This window comes from Papilio xuthus, unplaced genomic scaffold, assembly GCF_000836235.2.
Source record: "Papilio xuthus unplaced genomic scaffold, Pxut_1.1 DF826923.1, whole genome shotgun sequence".
NCBI lineage: Eukaryota > Metazoa > Arthropoda > Insecta > Lepidoptera > Papilionidae > Papilio > Papilio xuthus.
In genome coordinates this window covers 2,231,274-2,247,996 of record NW_013531726.1, presented here as the reverse complement: position 1 = coordinate 2,247,996, position 16,723 = coordinate 2,231,274, and the positions used below count along the sequence as shown (strand labels likewise).

At 32.6% G+C, this 16,723-nt stretch overlaps 1 protein-coding gene across 4 annotated transcripts in view; it reads left to right on the top strand.

Moving 5' to 3' along the window:
* abd-A (abdominal A) overlaps window positions 1-16,397 on the top strand; it is a 36,138-nt gene extending 19,741 nt beyond the window's left edge. For all 4 annotated transcript variants that reach the window (XM_013318418.1, XM_013318416.1, XM_013318417.1 and 1 more), the window contains exon 3: window positions 13,373-16,397. In XM_013318418.1, coding sequence (XP_013173872.1) covers window positions 13,373-13,770 — 398 coding nt within the window. In that variant the 3' untranslated portion in view covers window positions 13,771-16,397. The remainder of the gene's footprint in view (window positions 1-13,372) is intronic.
* Window positions 16,398-16,723: the final 326 nt, after the last annotated feature.

The window sequence follows — 16,723 nt, the reverse complement described above, 5'->3', positions numbered from 1 at the left end:
ACTGCGTTGTAATGAGAAAACTAGCTTAGTTAATCGCTAACGCCTGCGTACAGCGTAAAGTGGCTGAGTCATAGTTTAGTAGCGCGTTAGCCCGACTGCAGCGCGATACTTAAGGGAGCATCGCACCCCAGCTACCCGGCTTTAGTAATTAAAACCAGCCAAACTATTACGTTGTCTGTGTGTGTCACCTCCCTAATAAGCAATGTGCATTGTTTATTACTTACGTTTTTAATCTACAGTTTTGATGAACTGGCATTCGATTTTCAAACTTATATCTAGAACTATTCTAGAGTCATTTGTTGAGAAATTATGAGAAAAAAAACATTTAAATATGATACCTACATTACATTACTTTTACGTTAAAACTACACAATTTAAGAGTACATTTTTCCTCATCCAGATTCAACTTAATTAAATAAAATTGTGCGGTAAAATTAAACTTTTTTTTTTATTTTGATATATCTTGGGTATTGGTTTTATTATTTAATATAATGTTTTTTTTTTGTTTATTTGTAAATATCTTGATAGTGCCACCCCTAAGTTGAATCGATATCTCCGTCACCCTATAACAATGCACATAATTTCTAACTGCCTTGCCTCAATAAACCGAATCATCTGTAGGTAAATTCTCGCTGCGTTCCTAAATCCGTCAGCCCGCATTAAGTTTCAATTAAGGGAATTTATGCGTCCAACCGATGGACCGACATAAATTACGCAGTTGAATTAATGAATGCAGAATAGAGAGACTAACGAGCACGGTTGGAGACCGCCGCCTGCATAGCGCTTTTAATTTGCATACAACCCCATGATACAATTGACCACGCCTCATCCAAACATTTCTAGTCCGGAGGAATCTTCTCTTTATATAGCTAGATAAATATATACGGGGAGTAATGTTACTTGACCACTAAACCAGTTCGACAAAAACCAGTTTCGTTCTTACAAAAGAAATTTTTAATTAAAAGGGAATTTGTGTTCACAGCAATAACTATAACTTACGCGTTTTCTACCACTTTATTTAATATAATAAGAAAGATAAGGATCTTTTAATGTTTAAATTTAAAGGCTACCTCTAGCATATCGTAACATAATCGTTAGTTTTAGGTGTTTCAATAAACATTCAACTAAGTTTTTTTTAAGAAGTACTTACTTTAAGATTACTTTTTGTCACGGAATAAAAAAAATGTTTTACCAAAGTATATATGTGAAAAAAAAATTACATTATTTCTAAAAGGTTATTGACACTTAATTATAATATATTACGGATAACACATAATTATCCCTAAACATAGATTACACGTACAAAAAAAGACAAAGCCAGAGCTATGTTGGTCTAGCCAAGTGTTTGCAGAAAGGGACTTATGAACATAATGCCTCCTGCACCCGTTTACGAAATTAAGCGCTGCTCTATACATCTATCTATCTTTATCTCTATGTCCACTCTACATTTACCAGGCAAATTAATATTTGACTCAGAATGCTTATTTAGAACTTTCATGTAACCTAATAATGATTTAACAATGTTATTTAATTTACGTGATTATTTAATATAATACAACGTGCACTTGAAACGTTTAATTTCCACGATCCATCGCGTATGCCTAAACTTAATTAAAACAGATTAGAACTACAAGATTCTCCGAGTTCGCAGCTTAAATGTTTGTTTTTAAAATAGCAGTAGCTAACTGGAAGGTAAACGCCGTTTTAGTAAATATAAAGCAGCCATTTTTACGAGAAAGCTCTCTACCGTTACATTAGAGGGTTTGTTCTGTAACATTTGCACAAAGCAACGGTGAGGGAGGAAAGGGGGCTGAGATTATAAAATAGTACACGTAGCACCCTTTGTTTTTTAAAATATAGGTAGGAACATTAAGCGCGGGGCGCGAGAGCATACAAATTTGAAATTCAGAGGGGGCACTAATTCGTTTTAAATTACGTTACGATATTGCGTTGCGCGTTAAAATATTACGAACATAAACAAAGGCGGGGAGGCTAGAATTAGTTAGAGGAGAGAAACCTGTATATTTACTCTGAAAACTTATCTACTTTTCACCTTATTTATAAAAGTAGAGTTATGTGTATCTAAAGAAAACGTTTGAGATAAAATTTGCTTAAGTCACAATCATTAAAGAATTCTTTAACAATTATACTTTGTTCGTGTAATATTATAAAATTATACGAGTACGTATTATATTATAAAAGTGTCATATGTTTCAAAAAAGAAAAAATTAAAGCTGTCACGTACGTAAAAAAAATGTCCGAATCTAATTCACAGCAAACGTTTCGAAACGTTAATAAAGATGTTATAATAAATATCCCCGGGAAAACCTTTCGGGAATCGAATCAAGCTAAGGGTTGGAAAATTGCTCGCATCCCGGAGGAGGTGTGGAGGCGCCATCTGCGCTGCCTAATGCCCCCTCCATTTATCTGTCATTTTGAAGGCGTTGTATAGATAGATAAGTCATATCGTATATTACTTGTAATCCCCAATAAGGCGTACTTACAGCCCCGCGTTGTAAATGTGGCAGATGTTCCATTTTTCTTAATTCGTTTAATGTGTTCCGATGCTAATGGAGATAAGACTACCTATATAATAAAAATATTGTGCACAAACATAAAATATGTAGTTATGATAAAATAAATTGCTACTTATTTTTGCAAAGCTGTTTTAATTTCGCGTGATCCAACAACTACTGTTATACTGCATTGCTTATTTTAGTAAAAGTATAGTTACCAGCCATTTTTACGCAGATGCGTACAAAATATTTAGGCAACTAGCATATTCAAAGTTTAAAGGGATAACATGAGTTAACAGGGACAGCTGTCCGAACATTTCTATAAAGTTTATCTCTAAAGTCAATATGACTCGAATGTGCCAGTCACGAAACGAATTAATAATACAGAAATCACAGATTGCCTACAGTTGCTAGTAGTATTGCGTAAGAGCAACGACAATCTCTATTTTATGATGGAGACCTCGTAAATGTCTATTAATATGAATGGGCTCCAATTACTTTTACGATTCGCGTTTTGTTGGGAGATGTTCTAAAAAAGTTTACGATCTTCCGCGCCCCTGATCTGTTCAACTTTATATTATCTATGAGCGGGTGCCACCGGGTTCATGCTTAGGACAATCACAATTACTGGCAGATGGCACCAAACACATCATCACCTGCCTTTTACAATTTAATAGTTGTGTTATGAAAAATAAAAGGAATTACGATATAGACGAAACATTGTCAACCAATAAAGACTATGTCTGTATTTTTTATATCTTAATTGCATAGATAAAACTACCTACAAATTAATCTATAGTCGCATTAGAAGCACGCGTGTTGGTATAACATAAAGCTCACGTTTTTCAAATACAACACGATGAAGTAATTATGACGCTGCGTCGACTTATCGAAGCAGCGTGCGAATGGACTCCAATTTTAAACTTCATATTTGTTTACATTGCTAATTTTTTGACTCACGCGAGTATTTTACGTAAGCTTATCTTATATTTGAACATTGTGATGTTTATATGCGCAAATGAAGTACCGTTGAAAAACAATATTGGCTCATATTTGCTCCCGTGTGCGTTATCCAAACAAAATCGATATAACTTTGTAAATGTGCAATAACCGCCATTCGATGGATCAAAATGCGTGGATATGAATGAGTTTATGCTATAACGGAACGCTTCCTACAGTGTGTGCCAGCCGCCGTCTATCACACCGTATGACCCGTTGAATGCGTCTTATTCCACTTTTATCGCTCGTATCAGTCATAAAATGTTAATGAACGCTCGTTCGGTCCAAACATCCGAGCGGGAGATTCATGTGACGGTGTTAAACGTAACCCGAAGTCGACACTTCGTCGGAAACGTAGTCGTGAACGGTCTATGTGCTTTCAAAACAACGCGTAACGCGAGCGTTTGAGATAGCCTCGATGTTTTTAAAAGCTCTTTTATTGTGAGACCGACGTGTGTCTAAGCAAAGCGATTGCGTACGCCCACTGACTTCATTCGATTTTCATTGTTAATTCAGTGCATTACGGTACAATTTTGGCAAACTATGTCGAGTTGTATGACACATTGTTTAATTCAATATTAACCGTTGAAAACAAACAATGAAAGTAGGATCTTTATAATATTCAGAACTACGTTTAAATGTTTTAAATAATAAAAATAAACACTTATTTTTAATTGAAGTTTTTCACACTTACACTAACAACGTGCTACTTATTTTTATATTATTACACTTTATAATGCAATATTTCTCGGCTACATTTAAGGCTACTTAAATAAATTCTCAAGTGATAAATGTCAGAATAATATAATTTTTTTATTTAAATTATTCCTATACGTCAGAGAACTCGTTCAGTAAAGTCAAATAGCGGTACAAGTATTTTGATCGAGATCACTTCAACAATTCGATTCGACCGATTATCGCAAAGTACTGAAACTCAACTAGAAATTGAATCTAAAAAAAAAATACAGAAGCCAATGTAAGTATTACAAATGTTTGTTTTGTTACAATAAGTATGTAACTCCCACGACCGTAACCCAGAGGGGTAGGCAGAGACTACGGATTTCCATTTGGTGTTGACCTAACAGATCTCTCTCGTTTATACTTGAATTACATTATCAAAAACTTCAATAATATATTTTAATGTCGTATTGAATTGATAAGGCATTGTAAAGTACAGAATAAATATAATATACTCAATCTTATCTCATGCGCAATAAAATGTAAATATATTTACGTTATTATACAAATATTTTTTACTTTAATTAATTTAGCTTGACATTACGGTATTACCTTTGCGGTGTTCACATTTAAAATGCATTGATGATATAATTGTTTACATCGCGATTTTAAAGTCACAATACTTTTGTCTTTTTTGATCCATTTGATGATTTACTGACATTTAGAAATACTTTTTATAAAATATGTATGTCATATCAATTTATTGTGGTTTATCATATTTTGAAACTTGTATAATTCTTCAGCTATAAATAAAAACAAGATTTAATATTGAAATCTTACATACATTAGCATTTGTCACATACTTGATACTAAATAATACTCCAAACGGATGCCTTAATTGACAGGCCGTTCGCTAAAGTGCTGTGAGAGTTGTTCCACGGGACTACGAGTTGCAACTTTACTGCGAGCCAGATTAGCTTAATAACTTAACTCTCTACATAAAGCATTCATATTAAACAGGTAACCTCCAGCTGAGACCTGAAATTTCTCATTAAATTCCTTGTGTTTGAGATATTAAATTGAGAAATTTTGTTCATTATTTAGTACCGATTAAATCGATGATTCTTAATTTTTCATTTATTCAGAATTAAAAAAATATATTAAGGAAAATCAAAATTAAATAAGCGAATGTGAAGTCAAGCATTAAGATAATACCGGGAATAAAGCTCTTAAATCGACTATCCTTCACTTCATAACTTGTAACGGGCAATAATGTCAGAGAAATACCCATTGAAAACGTCGCGACAATATTTAGTTACTCCAAGATCGTACGCGACACATTATACTGAGCATTACAGTTTTTTTTCTGTCAAGACACTCGAAAACGTTATCGGTGATTGATGGAGCCATTTTCGAAAATAAAACGGCCCTCTCCACTCCCAACGACTTACGATCGGTTCACAATATTATTATCAAAAATAACGCTCTCTAAGCCGTAAGCGCGCACCTTAGAATGGCTTATCTCGACACACAAATAATAATTAATATGAAATGAATTGCCTATTTAGCATAGCAATTGGGAATTTTAAACATCCTGTTCGAGCCTTAACACGTGGGCCTTTTATAAATATTGACGACGCAAAATAAATGCAGAGTAAGCTCAACGATTTCCGAAATAACATAAATAATTTCAGGTAGGCATTTACTATGATTACGTGCCTTTTAAAAGAGTAAAAATATGAAGAGATTGAATTTATTTTATCATTTGATTGTGTCGCAAACTTGCCTAGATTTTCAGAATTAGCATAACTCATTTTTAATTCAAAAAATGTTTGCTTTCCTTAATTAAAATATCAGGGGAAGAAATTAATTAATTTGAGTGCAGCGGTTGGCGGCAGACAGAGTGCACTTACTAGCGTGTGTATACCTATTTCAGATGTTGCTTAAAAGGAAAACCTTTGTGAAAATACGCAATAGATGCTTTACTAAATTGAACTTTATAATCGCTACAAAAAGCTCAGTTTTGTGTTCCTTGAAATCATTTATGCAATTTTGTCGTAACTATACATCCTGTGCTGACTTTGTATAATTACAATTTCTGGGACTTGGCGGCTAGTACATACCTACAATATGTTTAATTATAACCAACATTTATTACCACGCAGGGAGATTTGTTTGTTCACATGTCTATACACTACGTCTAATGTCTTGGTATTTTACAGTGTACAACATAATTACTATACAAATGCCAGTCAGTCACCAAGGTTTTAAAACTTTATTTTTGATTTAGAAATCAAATGTATACGTAGCTACTGTAAAAATAGTTTTAATTGAAAACAAAATTTGGTTGGTAGTTGGTAATTTAATAAATTATTAAAAGTGAATATTAAATCATGTAAAATTAAATGTATAAAATTCTGCTAATTCTTGCAACATGGGAGTAGGTTGAAGTTGCGATTGCAATTTGTCGTACTGCATTGCCTCGTAGCGTGTGCCGCCATTCCGCACGTTGCAAACGAGTTCTCTCCGCTACTGAGAACGCCTTTACGACCCATGACAGTGATCTACGACGCTTTTTGAGCGATATCAGCGCTTCAAGCTTACCGCAATCCTTTTTTGTACGTTGAAAACGAAATTATCGGATGTGGCCGCGACGTAGTTGGAAATAACTTTAAATGTTTCTGTTTTTATTTGCGTATGTCTCCAAAAAACATAGTTTTAAACATTTTATTTTCTTCTACACACAGGTACTTAATTGTTTATTCCATTATATTACGATGCATAAAGGAATGAACTTCGCAACTGATATGTGGGCATATCAATAATGGAAACATTCAGGCTAATTAAATCGAGTATTACGTGTCGAGCGAGATATCGTGCGACCCATTTATCTTGGATAAAGTCATCAATTTCAATAATAGTTGGCGTAACGCACAATGTATAATGGTCGTTTGGCAGTAAATAGCGTTTTATTGCCGACTGTAAATGTGCACTGATCTGCATTTCTGTGAGCCTCTGTTTGTATTTAAAAGGATTGATTATTCAATAACATCAATTTAGTATACACAAGGATTCATTTTACTTGGTACATGGATGATAATATAAAATAATATGAATATGATGCGAAGTTATGGACCTACCAACCAATGATTATTCTAGAAGACATAAAATGCCAATCTCCCTTGGTGCGGTGCGTCCTATAAAAGCACATGTCTTACATCAATATACGTCCTTAAAGGCCAAAAGAAGGTTTAAGTTACAATCTTACATAATCCTGTCTTTTTTTAAATTAGTACTTTTTGAAAAAAAAGGTCCATTTTATGCAATCACGCACACAATATACCAGCTTACGCCTATCAAGTAGCGGACGTGAGTGGTTTTATTCAGTATAAGTTTATTTATATTTTCTATTTGAATTAATCTTACGTAAAACTACTCTGGAAATGAACAAAGTCTGAGCGAGGGCCGCTAACAAAATTAAAAGCGATAATTCTTATTTTATCGCAGTAAGTGGCTCCATCTAAGAAGATCCAACGGGTATTTACGCGTTCCTTTCGCGCCCATAAATCGTCTGTATGCGGCAAATGGGATTAGGAATCGAGTAAACGATGTTGATATCTAACCATAAAATAAATCTCGCAATACGAACACATCGGATATCGAACGAAATTATATCCGAACATAATTTCACTCTTAGTTTACGTATTCAATAAGTTTTCTGTACGCAGTAAATTGTTACAAGCTTCCAGATACTATTAAATAAATTTAGAAAAAAAAACTTTTAAATTAACATAACGTTCATTTACGAAGAATCGTAAAAACTACGTTCATAAAAAATAATCTATTTTTAATACAAATTTTAAACTTTAATTAAAATATTTTGGTAATTTAAAATTGAAATTACTATGAGAATTGTTATTTTTAACACATTAAATAAATATTAAGCTATATCTAGTAGATTTTAGGCGAAAAAGCTGACAAGGATGGAAGTCATTATATTGTTTTAGGTTGTTAAACAAGTAAGGATGCTGAGGGCGTTAACCCCTCGCGCTCTAAATCAAGTTGTCCAACTCTTAGTTCGTTTGTTCGTCCATATACAACCGTAGCTACATTATGTAGTCAAAACTCATATATTATGTATTACAGATACATCGACCCGTTATCTTTGATGAATATCTTTTATTAGAAGTTATCAGCATATTAAATAAGAAATCAAATATTGCAAAACACAAGAATTAAAGTATTCTGATGCTGTTAGGTTTTCACTAGTACTTTTTAGGATCTTTTAGCATCCTGTTAATAATATGAAGATCGTATTTTATGTCAAACGCAAATCAATTGAGACAATATTTCATTTCCAAGATAAGAAATCTTAGTCAACAAGACACTTATAGTATATAACTATATATCAACTTGTAAATTCGTTAGTCTCCATCTCAATCCCTCGCTGTTGAGGCGGGATGAATAAATCGTGACGTCAGTGAGGCGCGGATCAAAGATCGCCTTGCTCCAACTCACTGTTCCTATGTTTATATGTATATGTTATACCACTACGAGGGTTGCCACAACAAACAAATTAAAAATTAATTTTATTATTAATAAATTAAGTCTTATCTTTATTTTTGTACTATGTGATTGAATATATATAATATATATAACTAATATTTCGCTCTACTCTTATATTAATAAGTTACAGGATTTACTTATTATTTCAGCATATTTTTTCGTTCACTACACTAAATCATCAGAATAATAATATACGAAGGTATGACCAATTTACAACAATCAGATTAAAATACAGTTTCGAAGAAATATGTTCACAGTGATTTTAAGATATTTAGGTTTTTATAACGTTTTCCTTGTGTATTCTTAGAAACTTAGCAGCCCTGTGCCGAAGGCAATGTCCTTTGTAGAACGGAGCACAGAACAACATTGTGATGATTTATCTGGCATTTGCAACCAGCGAAAATGCCTCTTTCCGTCTCGGGTATGCTTGGAATATTAGCTTTTTACTTGGCTTAGCTTTACTGTTACAAAGTTTTGTTTTGTTACTGTTGCATATTGCGTACAAACATAAATGCAGTAGATTGAAAAGCCTAACTGAAAAAAATGAATTATTAAAAGCTTCAGTCAGAAATATTATATTTAATTTAATATAAAATAGTATAATTAGTAAATTTGAAATTCAAAGAAGTACAAGAAGAATAAAGACTAAGAAAGAAAATTTTTCGTGCTATATATCTTAGAAAATATTTGGTTATCATAATTAAAAAATAATTTGACAATAACAACAAATTAAGTAAGACTTTGAGTCACTTAAGTTACTTTTTACTATAAGGGCATGAAATCACAATTTTTTTGGTGCCTAATTATCCAGAGATCTATAAAGATCCAAAAACAATTCAACAATATACACTTTCCAGATTACAAGTTCTATTTTAAAATGGCCGCCCGAACATAGCCGAGCATTCACGACAAACGACGAGTTACGACGCAATAAACTCCACTGTCGCTGACGTGAGGTTACGGAGCCCTTAAGAGGCGTAATGGCGATTTAATTGATATCAACTTAATACTTCATAACGTAGTTGATCTCTATACAAAATGTCGTAGAAATCGATAACATCGTCATTTGTCGATTGTTAATCAAATACTTAATTAATTTTACAGTATAAGGAACAAAAGCTTTTTTGAAAAAAACTTCAAAACAACACCTTTTTTTTCAAAAGAATTCCATAACCAAATCAGGAAATTATTAAAAACTAAGTATGCTATATATGCTGAGTGATGTAATGATTGTTTTGACAAATAATTAGTTTGTATTAAATGCAAGCTTTTTTCCTTTCATAATTAATTTTATTTTGTCACTCTATAATTCTAAGATTAATCCTAGAATTAATATTAATTAGTTGCGTATGCTTTTATGCGTGCATTGTTTAAATTTAAAACTAATCTGATTGTACGAACAATTAAAAACTTTAAAATGTAAATTAAAAACCTTTGCTTACGGGTTGCGAACAAAAAAGATTACGATCACGGTGGCCTTATCTTTTGGAAATAAAACAATTTGTACCACGAATTAGTTTGTTTGCTTATTTTAAATAAATTTAACACAGTAAGTAATTGTTAAATGTATGACGCATAACATAGTGTTGCTACTTTATTTAATTAAATAAAAACAAATCAGTGTAAAATGCAAGTGCAAAATATTTATTAATATTTGAAATATCACGAATTTTGGGCAAACAGTAGGTAATTTATAATTTGTATCATAATATACATAATCAAAATTACACAATAACGATACATTCATCCACAATAATTTGTAAGTAAGTATCTTTATTTATTGTTTCCCAATTTGTTTATGACGCATAATGCGGGCAAAAAATTTATTATCAATTAAATTTATTTCTTACCAAACCCTGTAAGCTTTCAATTGAACCAACACTAGTCTCTGACCAGTCCACCAGCAGCTATGATACTTGTTCTATAAATTACCTTCTTACCTGTCAGTATCTCTTATAATTCACAAACGCACCTTTTTAATATTCCAATCCACTGGGGCCACATTAATCAAAGGCACTGTGGAACTGGTTTCTTACAAAGGCGGGCAGGTTTAATACAAAGTTAAATAAAATAATAAATAAACAAGAACATTCCGTGAGATTTATTTCGGAGAAAAAAGCGAGGTAAGTTAAGAGCCAGAGCTTGTCGCAGTGTGTTTATAGTCGGCCTCAAGTCGGCTCACAATGTACGCCCTTAATTAATGCTATGTCGTTCTTTTTCGAGATATATTACACTCGAACCATCGTATATTTATAGTTTTTTTGTGTCCGAGTCAAGAACAAAATAAAGTCATTGGTATCTACTTTTAAGTGAGTTTTCTACAATTAAGACAAACTTAATTAGACATCATAACAATTAACTCAATGCATACAAAGAAAACGTTTAAAATCAAATGCAAATTATCATGTCGTATTTGGAGTACTTTGAGATTCGTATCACGAAAAACTTTGTCGAAGATAACAGCTTTTACAGGTACGACGTATCGTATCAGTGACAAACCGCCCCGTCTCAACAATACAACAAAGAATAATGGAACCCAGCTGACGGGAGGTGCTTTAACGCCCGTTGTCATGGCAACCGTGTGAAGGGTGGCCAACCTGCTTCGCTAACATATTGCTGCCACCGTCAGGAAACAACTGATGTCACTCCTATGATATTCCCATTTAGTCTTTATTTGGATAGGCGGAAGGATCACTTTCAAATGACACACAATACTATTTACGATCTTTCTCCTTGATTGCACTATCGGGACTCGTGTATTGTATTTTGGGTTCCATCTTTGCTTTTTAAAATTAGAATAGCTATGTCTATCTCTTTCACGCACACCATCCGCAATGTTCGCTCTCTTCTAATCTCAGTCACATAATTACATCATTTCCTATTTATGACATTTTAAGCAGTTTTAAGTTTTTGTCGAAATTAGCGCCAACTGTAAAAATAGTGCCGCTATAAAATGCAGTTATAGTAATTTATGGCCGATATAAAATTTCAGAGTAGCTTTCGTACGAGCCGCTCAAATCGTTTAGGACACTAAAATTTAAATTTAGTTAACATGTTAGCAACGTTGTAAATTAGGCGAATTGCGAATCAATTTTAAAGCTCAATGTGACCGAAATATTTTATTCTTATCCCGATTAAACATCGTTAAGATGGCTTTATGTATACTAATCCTTTTTATCCAGCATTAGACATTAATAGTGCGGCTTTACATCCATAAAACAACTATAACCTTGTAAGCAATCTGAATAGGAAATCGATTTATTACTCCAATTAGATTTACGCTTAGTACGCGAATTATATTTTAATACATGTTATTTTATGCACAGACAAATGTCTGTTCCTAATGAGTATATTTTAAAGGTAGCCATCAACGTCGCTCGTAATTCACTGCTTTGTTTTTTTTTGTATTCAAGTAATTTAAATACTATAACATGTAAAAATGTTATTTCGTATTAAATTTTATAACATAACTGTCTATAATAAAGAATGTAATTGCATTTTAGAAATAAATAACAGCTGCTTACAATGTCATTATATTAAAAAATATATTCAACCAAAAACAATCGCTGCTGTTTTATCGCAATAAGGCCAATCGTTTATAGACGTAGAAAACAAAATACTAACATTTACATCTGTTCAAGAGATACATACTCGTATGTAGGTATACTAAAAGCGGGGTCCAGGTAACTAAGGGCAAGTCTACACGGCTACATTCCCGCGGTCGCCGTTGGTCCGCTATCAATTTTATACACGTCGGGAAGGCTATTTATCTTACCTTATTTATTACCTGGCTCGAAAACCAGTCCTGGGTCCGGCGTCTGAGCCACCATCACGGCATTTACCCGTCCCACATAAACACGTCCTCGCTGTATGTGTGAAACAAGATCACATTCTAGAGCCTTAGATAAACTTTCGATTTAAAACACGTATTTTTAATGGGTCCGAATGTTATTTGACCTATTGTATTTTTAAGTTAATTGAAATAGAGGTTCAACTTTCACGAATTCCTCGAAAATGCCTCGATGAACATAATAGAGTCACCTTACAAAGCATTAGAAAGTTGCGCAACCCTTCCTTACTCAACCCTTTTTTGTGATTTTTTTTAGAAAACGTTTCATTGTTACAGCGAAAGCTATTAACGGGCCTTAACCCATTCTGTTACTTTTTTATTCAGTACGGAATTTTGTTTTTTTAAATAGCGCTAAAGAAAGTTAAGTCTTTTTCAGTAACCAAGTCAAAAATGCTTAAGATTGTCTTCGTGGTATTGTAATCAAATATATGTGTTCATGTATTCGATACAGTTATAGATTTAGAAAATGTATTGTCAGTAGCAAAAGGGATTTAAAATTAACTTTAGTACCGCAATAAAATTTTAATGGCCCATTAAAATCTTAGATGATATAAAGTGAAATTTAATGGCATGCATGGAGGTTTTGCGCTGCGAATTCAAAACATGTGTCTCTTTGAATGATATATGGAACGTAAAAGTGAAATTAAACTTACTTTAATTACTAACAACCATTTTGTGAAGGTTGTTTACGATTACATCATTAAGTTTAATTCATATTAAATATTTGAATGGTAATTTAATTAAATTTATTTTTTGCTTTCAGGTCCGAATGGCTGCCCACGACGACGAGGCCGACAAACGTACACAAGGTTCCAGACATTAGAACTGGAAAAGGAATTCCATTTCAACCACTACCTGACGCGTCGACGCAGGATAGAGATCGCGCACGCCTTGTGCCTCACAGAGAGGCAGATCAAGATTTGGTTCCAAAATCGACGCATGAAACTCAAGAAAGAGTTGCGCGCAGTGAAAGAGATCAACGAGCAGGCGCGCAGGGAGCGCGAGGAACAGGACAGAATGAAGCAACAGCAGCAAGAGAAGCAGGCGAAGCTGGAGGGGCAGCATCACGGCCACCACGTGACCCACCATCACGACCCAATGAAGATGCCCATCGATAAGGGCTCCAACGACCTTCTGAAAGTGAATAAGGTGCCGACGTAAGCCGTCTGGCCAAAGCACTAGGCAATCTTGACTGATACTGTATCATAGTGTGATTACCTGAAGTGTTGCGTCCACGTGGAGCAGCGCGCAACGGTTGTCGTTTCGTATCCACTAGTTCTTTATGTTTTGCGGCTGGTTTAATTTGAGTGTCGTCTCGTTGTGGAGGCATTTTGACTTCGTATAAATGTTCCTTTAGTGCGAAAGACTCGCCTCTGTGTTCGCTAGTGGACGGCTGGTGATGTGCTTTAAGCATTTATTTTGTTGCCATAACCACACTATGTATTGCAATAATATTTTATCTAAAATATACAAACGCGTTAGTGTCGCCCTAAGGATTACGTATAAATTCCGAGTGGATTTCGGTATTGTTAGTTAAGATTTTAAATCTGTGAATCTCATAGTATTTATTGCTACCACTTACTCTAATTCATTACGTTATATTTTTTTTACTATTAGATTATTATTATTATATTATGTACATTTTGATGTATATTTTATTATTTGTCTGCTGTTAGCGGACCAGTTATGTTTTGAAGGGTCACATTTTTTATGATTGTAAAGTTTGTTGTATTATTGTCCGTTGATTTCGAAAGAGTTGCTTTATTATTTTCATCAGTGATTTCCTTCCGACGTTAATTTCATAAATTGTTGATTCGCTTTACACATTTTAGTTTTAATTATAATTTTTTTTTGTATCGAAACATACATGAATGAGACATTACATAATTATTCCATAAGAACGTTAAATGTATATTTGTAACAAAAATACGTATCGAAGTACAATCGCTGATAAGTCTACGTTTTAAACAAATCTTAATTTTGTATTTCTGTCTTCAGAACAAATGGTAAATATTTAAAATTACTCGATATTTTTTGATATCAATTCTAGATTAATAGCACCATGTCCAGTTATACATATAATGATCGAAAAACTGCAAATGGATTTGAACATATTTGATGCATTTTGTGCAAAACGTGAACGGTGCGTCGTTCAAAAGTTCTTAAAACATCCGATGTTCAAAAATTATATACGTAACAATACATATAATAAACAATAATGTGACTAAATTTTAAATTTTACAAGTAATTTTAAACATTGAGTAGTTTAAGTGTAATATACATTATAGGTAATATAAAATGGACTTTGTATGAAGTATTTCCTAAGAAATTAGTTACACTTTGTGTACCTTCGAATAGTTTTAACTTGATCATTTGCTTGTATCACCTCTATCGTTTCAATGCTTCGAATCTTATAGCTTTATGAGACAAATTCTAAGAATAAACAAATGCTTATTTATAATATTCTTTCTTATATTGTAAGTGCTACAAATTAAAACTTTAACCTGTTGTCATCAAAATATGTTTCTTAATTTCAAGTCGATGCCGCTCACACGACATTTCTTTTCACTTTACAGAATCGATTGGTAAACGCGTCTGGAATTTCAATTCGCTTTCAATGCAATGTTGTGCCAAAATATGTTTAAAAATAATAATTTAGCATTATAAATGAAAATTATAATTTATAAACACTGGTATTAATAGTATTGCGTCAGACTAAAGCAGTTCTTTGTGCAAGGTATTTTCTTTTATACGTAATTTCTAAACAAAAAAAATTAGTATTCTAATATTAGTGTTGATAGTCACCCATTATACGTAAATTAATGTCAGGGTAGAGTAATTGGAAAATTAATTAAAACTCGTATATAAAATTGGAAACTTCGCTTGATTTTTAATAAGACAATCGCAATAGACTTTCTGTCCATTATTTTACTCGCGTCATACAAAACTAGCATCGTAATGTTTATAAAAGTTAATGTCGGGATATCATAAGAGAGTGAATAGATTTAAGAGTGACAATTTTTTATTGTTGTCATCAAAGTAAACAAATTCTTTACATTAATAATCCATAAAGGTCCAGTCATGAAGCGAGAGAGTGAAAGTATGAGTATAAATTTATAAGCGTGCTTAATATTTCATCGGCAGTTAATCAAATCTTTGAAATAGTTTTCATCGCTAACTCATTCAAACACGAAAATTTTACATATTATAATTTTTTGTAATACACAATTTTTATTCTATCAACAACACATTTCTCAATTCTCTTTGATTGGAATGAAAAAATAAAATTAAAAATATATTATGTTTATTTATGATGATACGGTGTCACGTAACTTTACATTGAATGTATCGGCTACCGTCTGGTATGTGCAATAATAAATTAGATGTCTTCATAAAGAAAATCTACATAATGGTCGTAGAATGCTTACGGAATAAGGTTGTCTCTAGTAATAAATTATTAATCCCATCTTAATTTTTAAATACGAATCGAGAATAAAGATAATCGAACAAAATGTACTTAAGTAATCGGTGTAAGTAGACTTTATAAATTATAATGCGTAGGTAATAAATAAACGTAGAGAAAAGTTAAGCGTGTTAAATCCGATAAAGTATTTGTTTGGAAACGCTTAATTAGTATTGTTCGTGATTATTGTCTATGGGAAAATGAATTGAAGATGTTCATGAAATTAGAACACACACACTCTATTGCATTAAGGTGTAATGTTAAAATTTATGTGTGTATACGAAATTTAATTGTTATTTGAATTCAATTAATTAATTTCGTTTTAATGTTTTGTTATCGACGACATTTTTTTAATATGGGTCTGTGCAAATCAAATATGATTTTCATTGTTGAATTTATTTTTTTCTTGTTTAATTTGTAAACGATTTTTCTTTATTGTTTGTAGTTCAGCGTAAGCACACCTATTGATTTATGTCATGTTTTCATAATTATTCCCCTGTCTGTAACAACCATAGATAAATCAAATGAAACAATGAGCAATTTGCTAAATATATTATAAACATTTTCCATTTTGCAACGCTGTCTTGCCATATTGCTAGTATTTTGTAGACTAAAGGTACTAAACACCTAAATATTCATCCATATTTATTC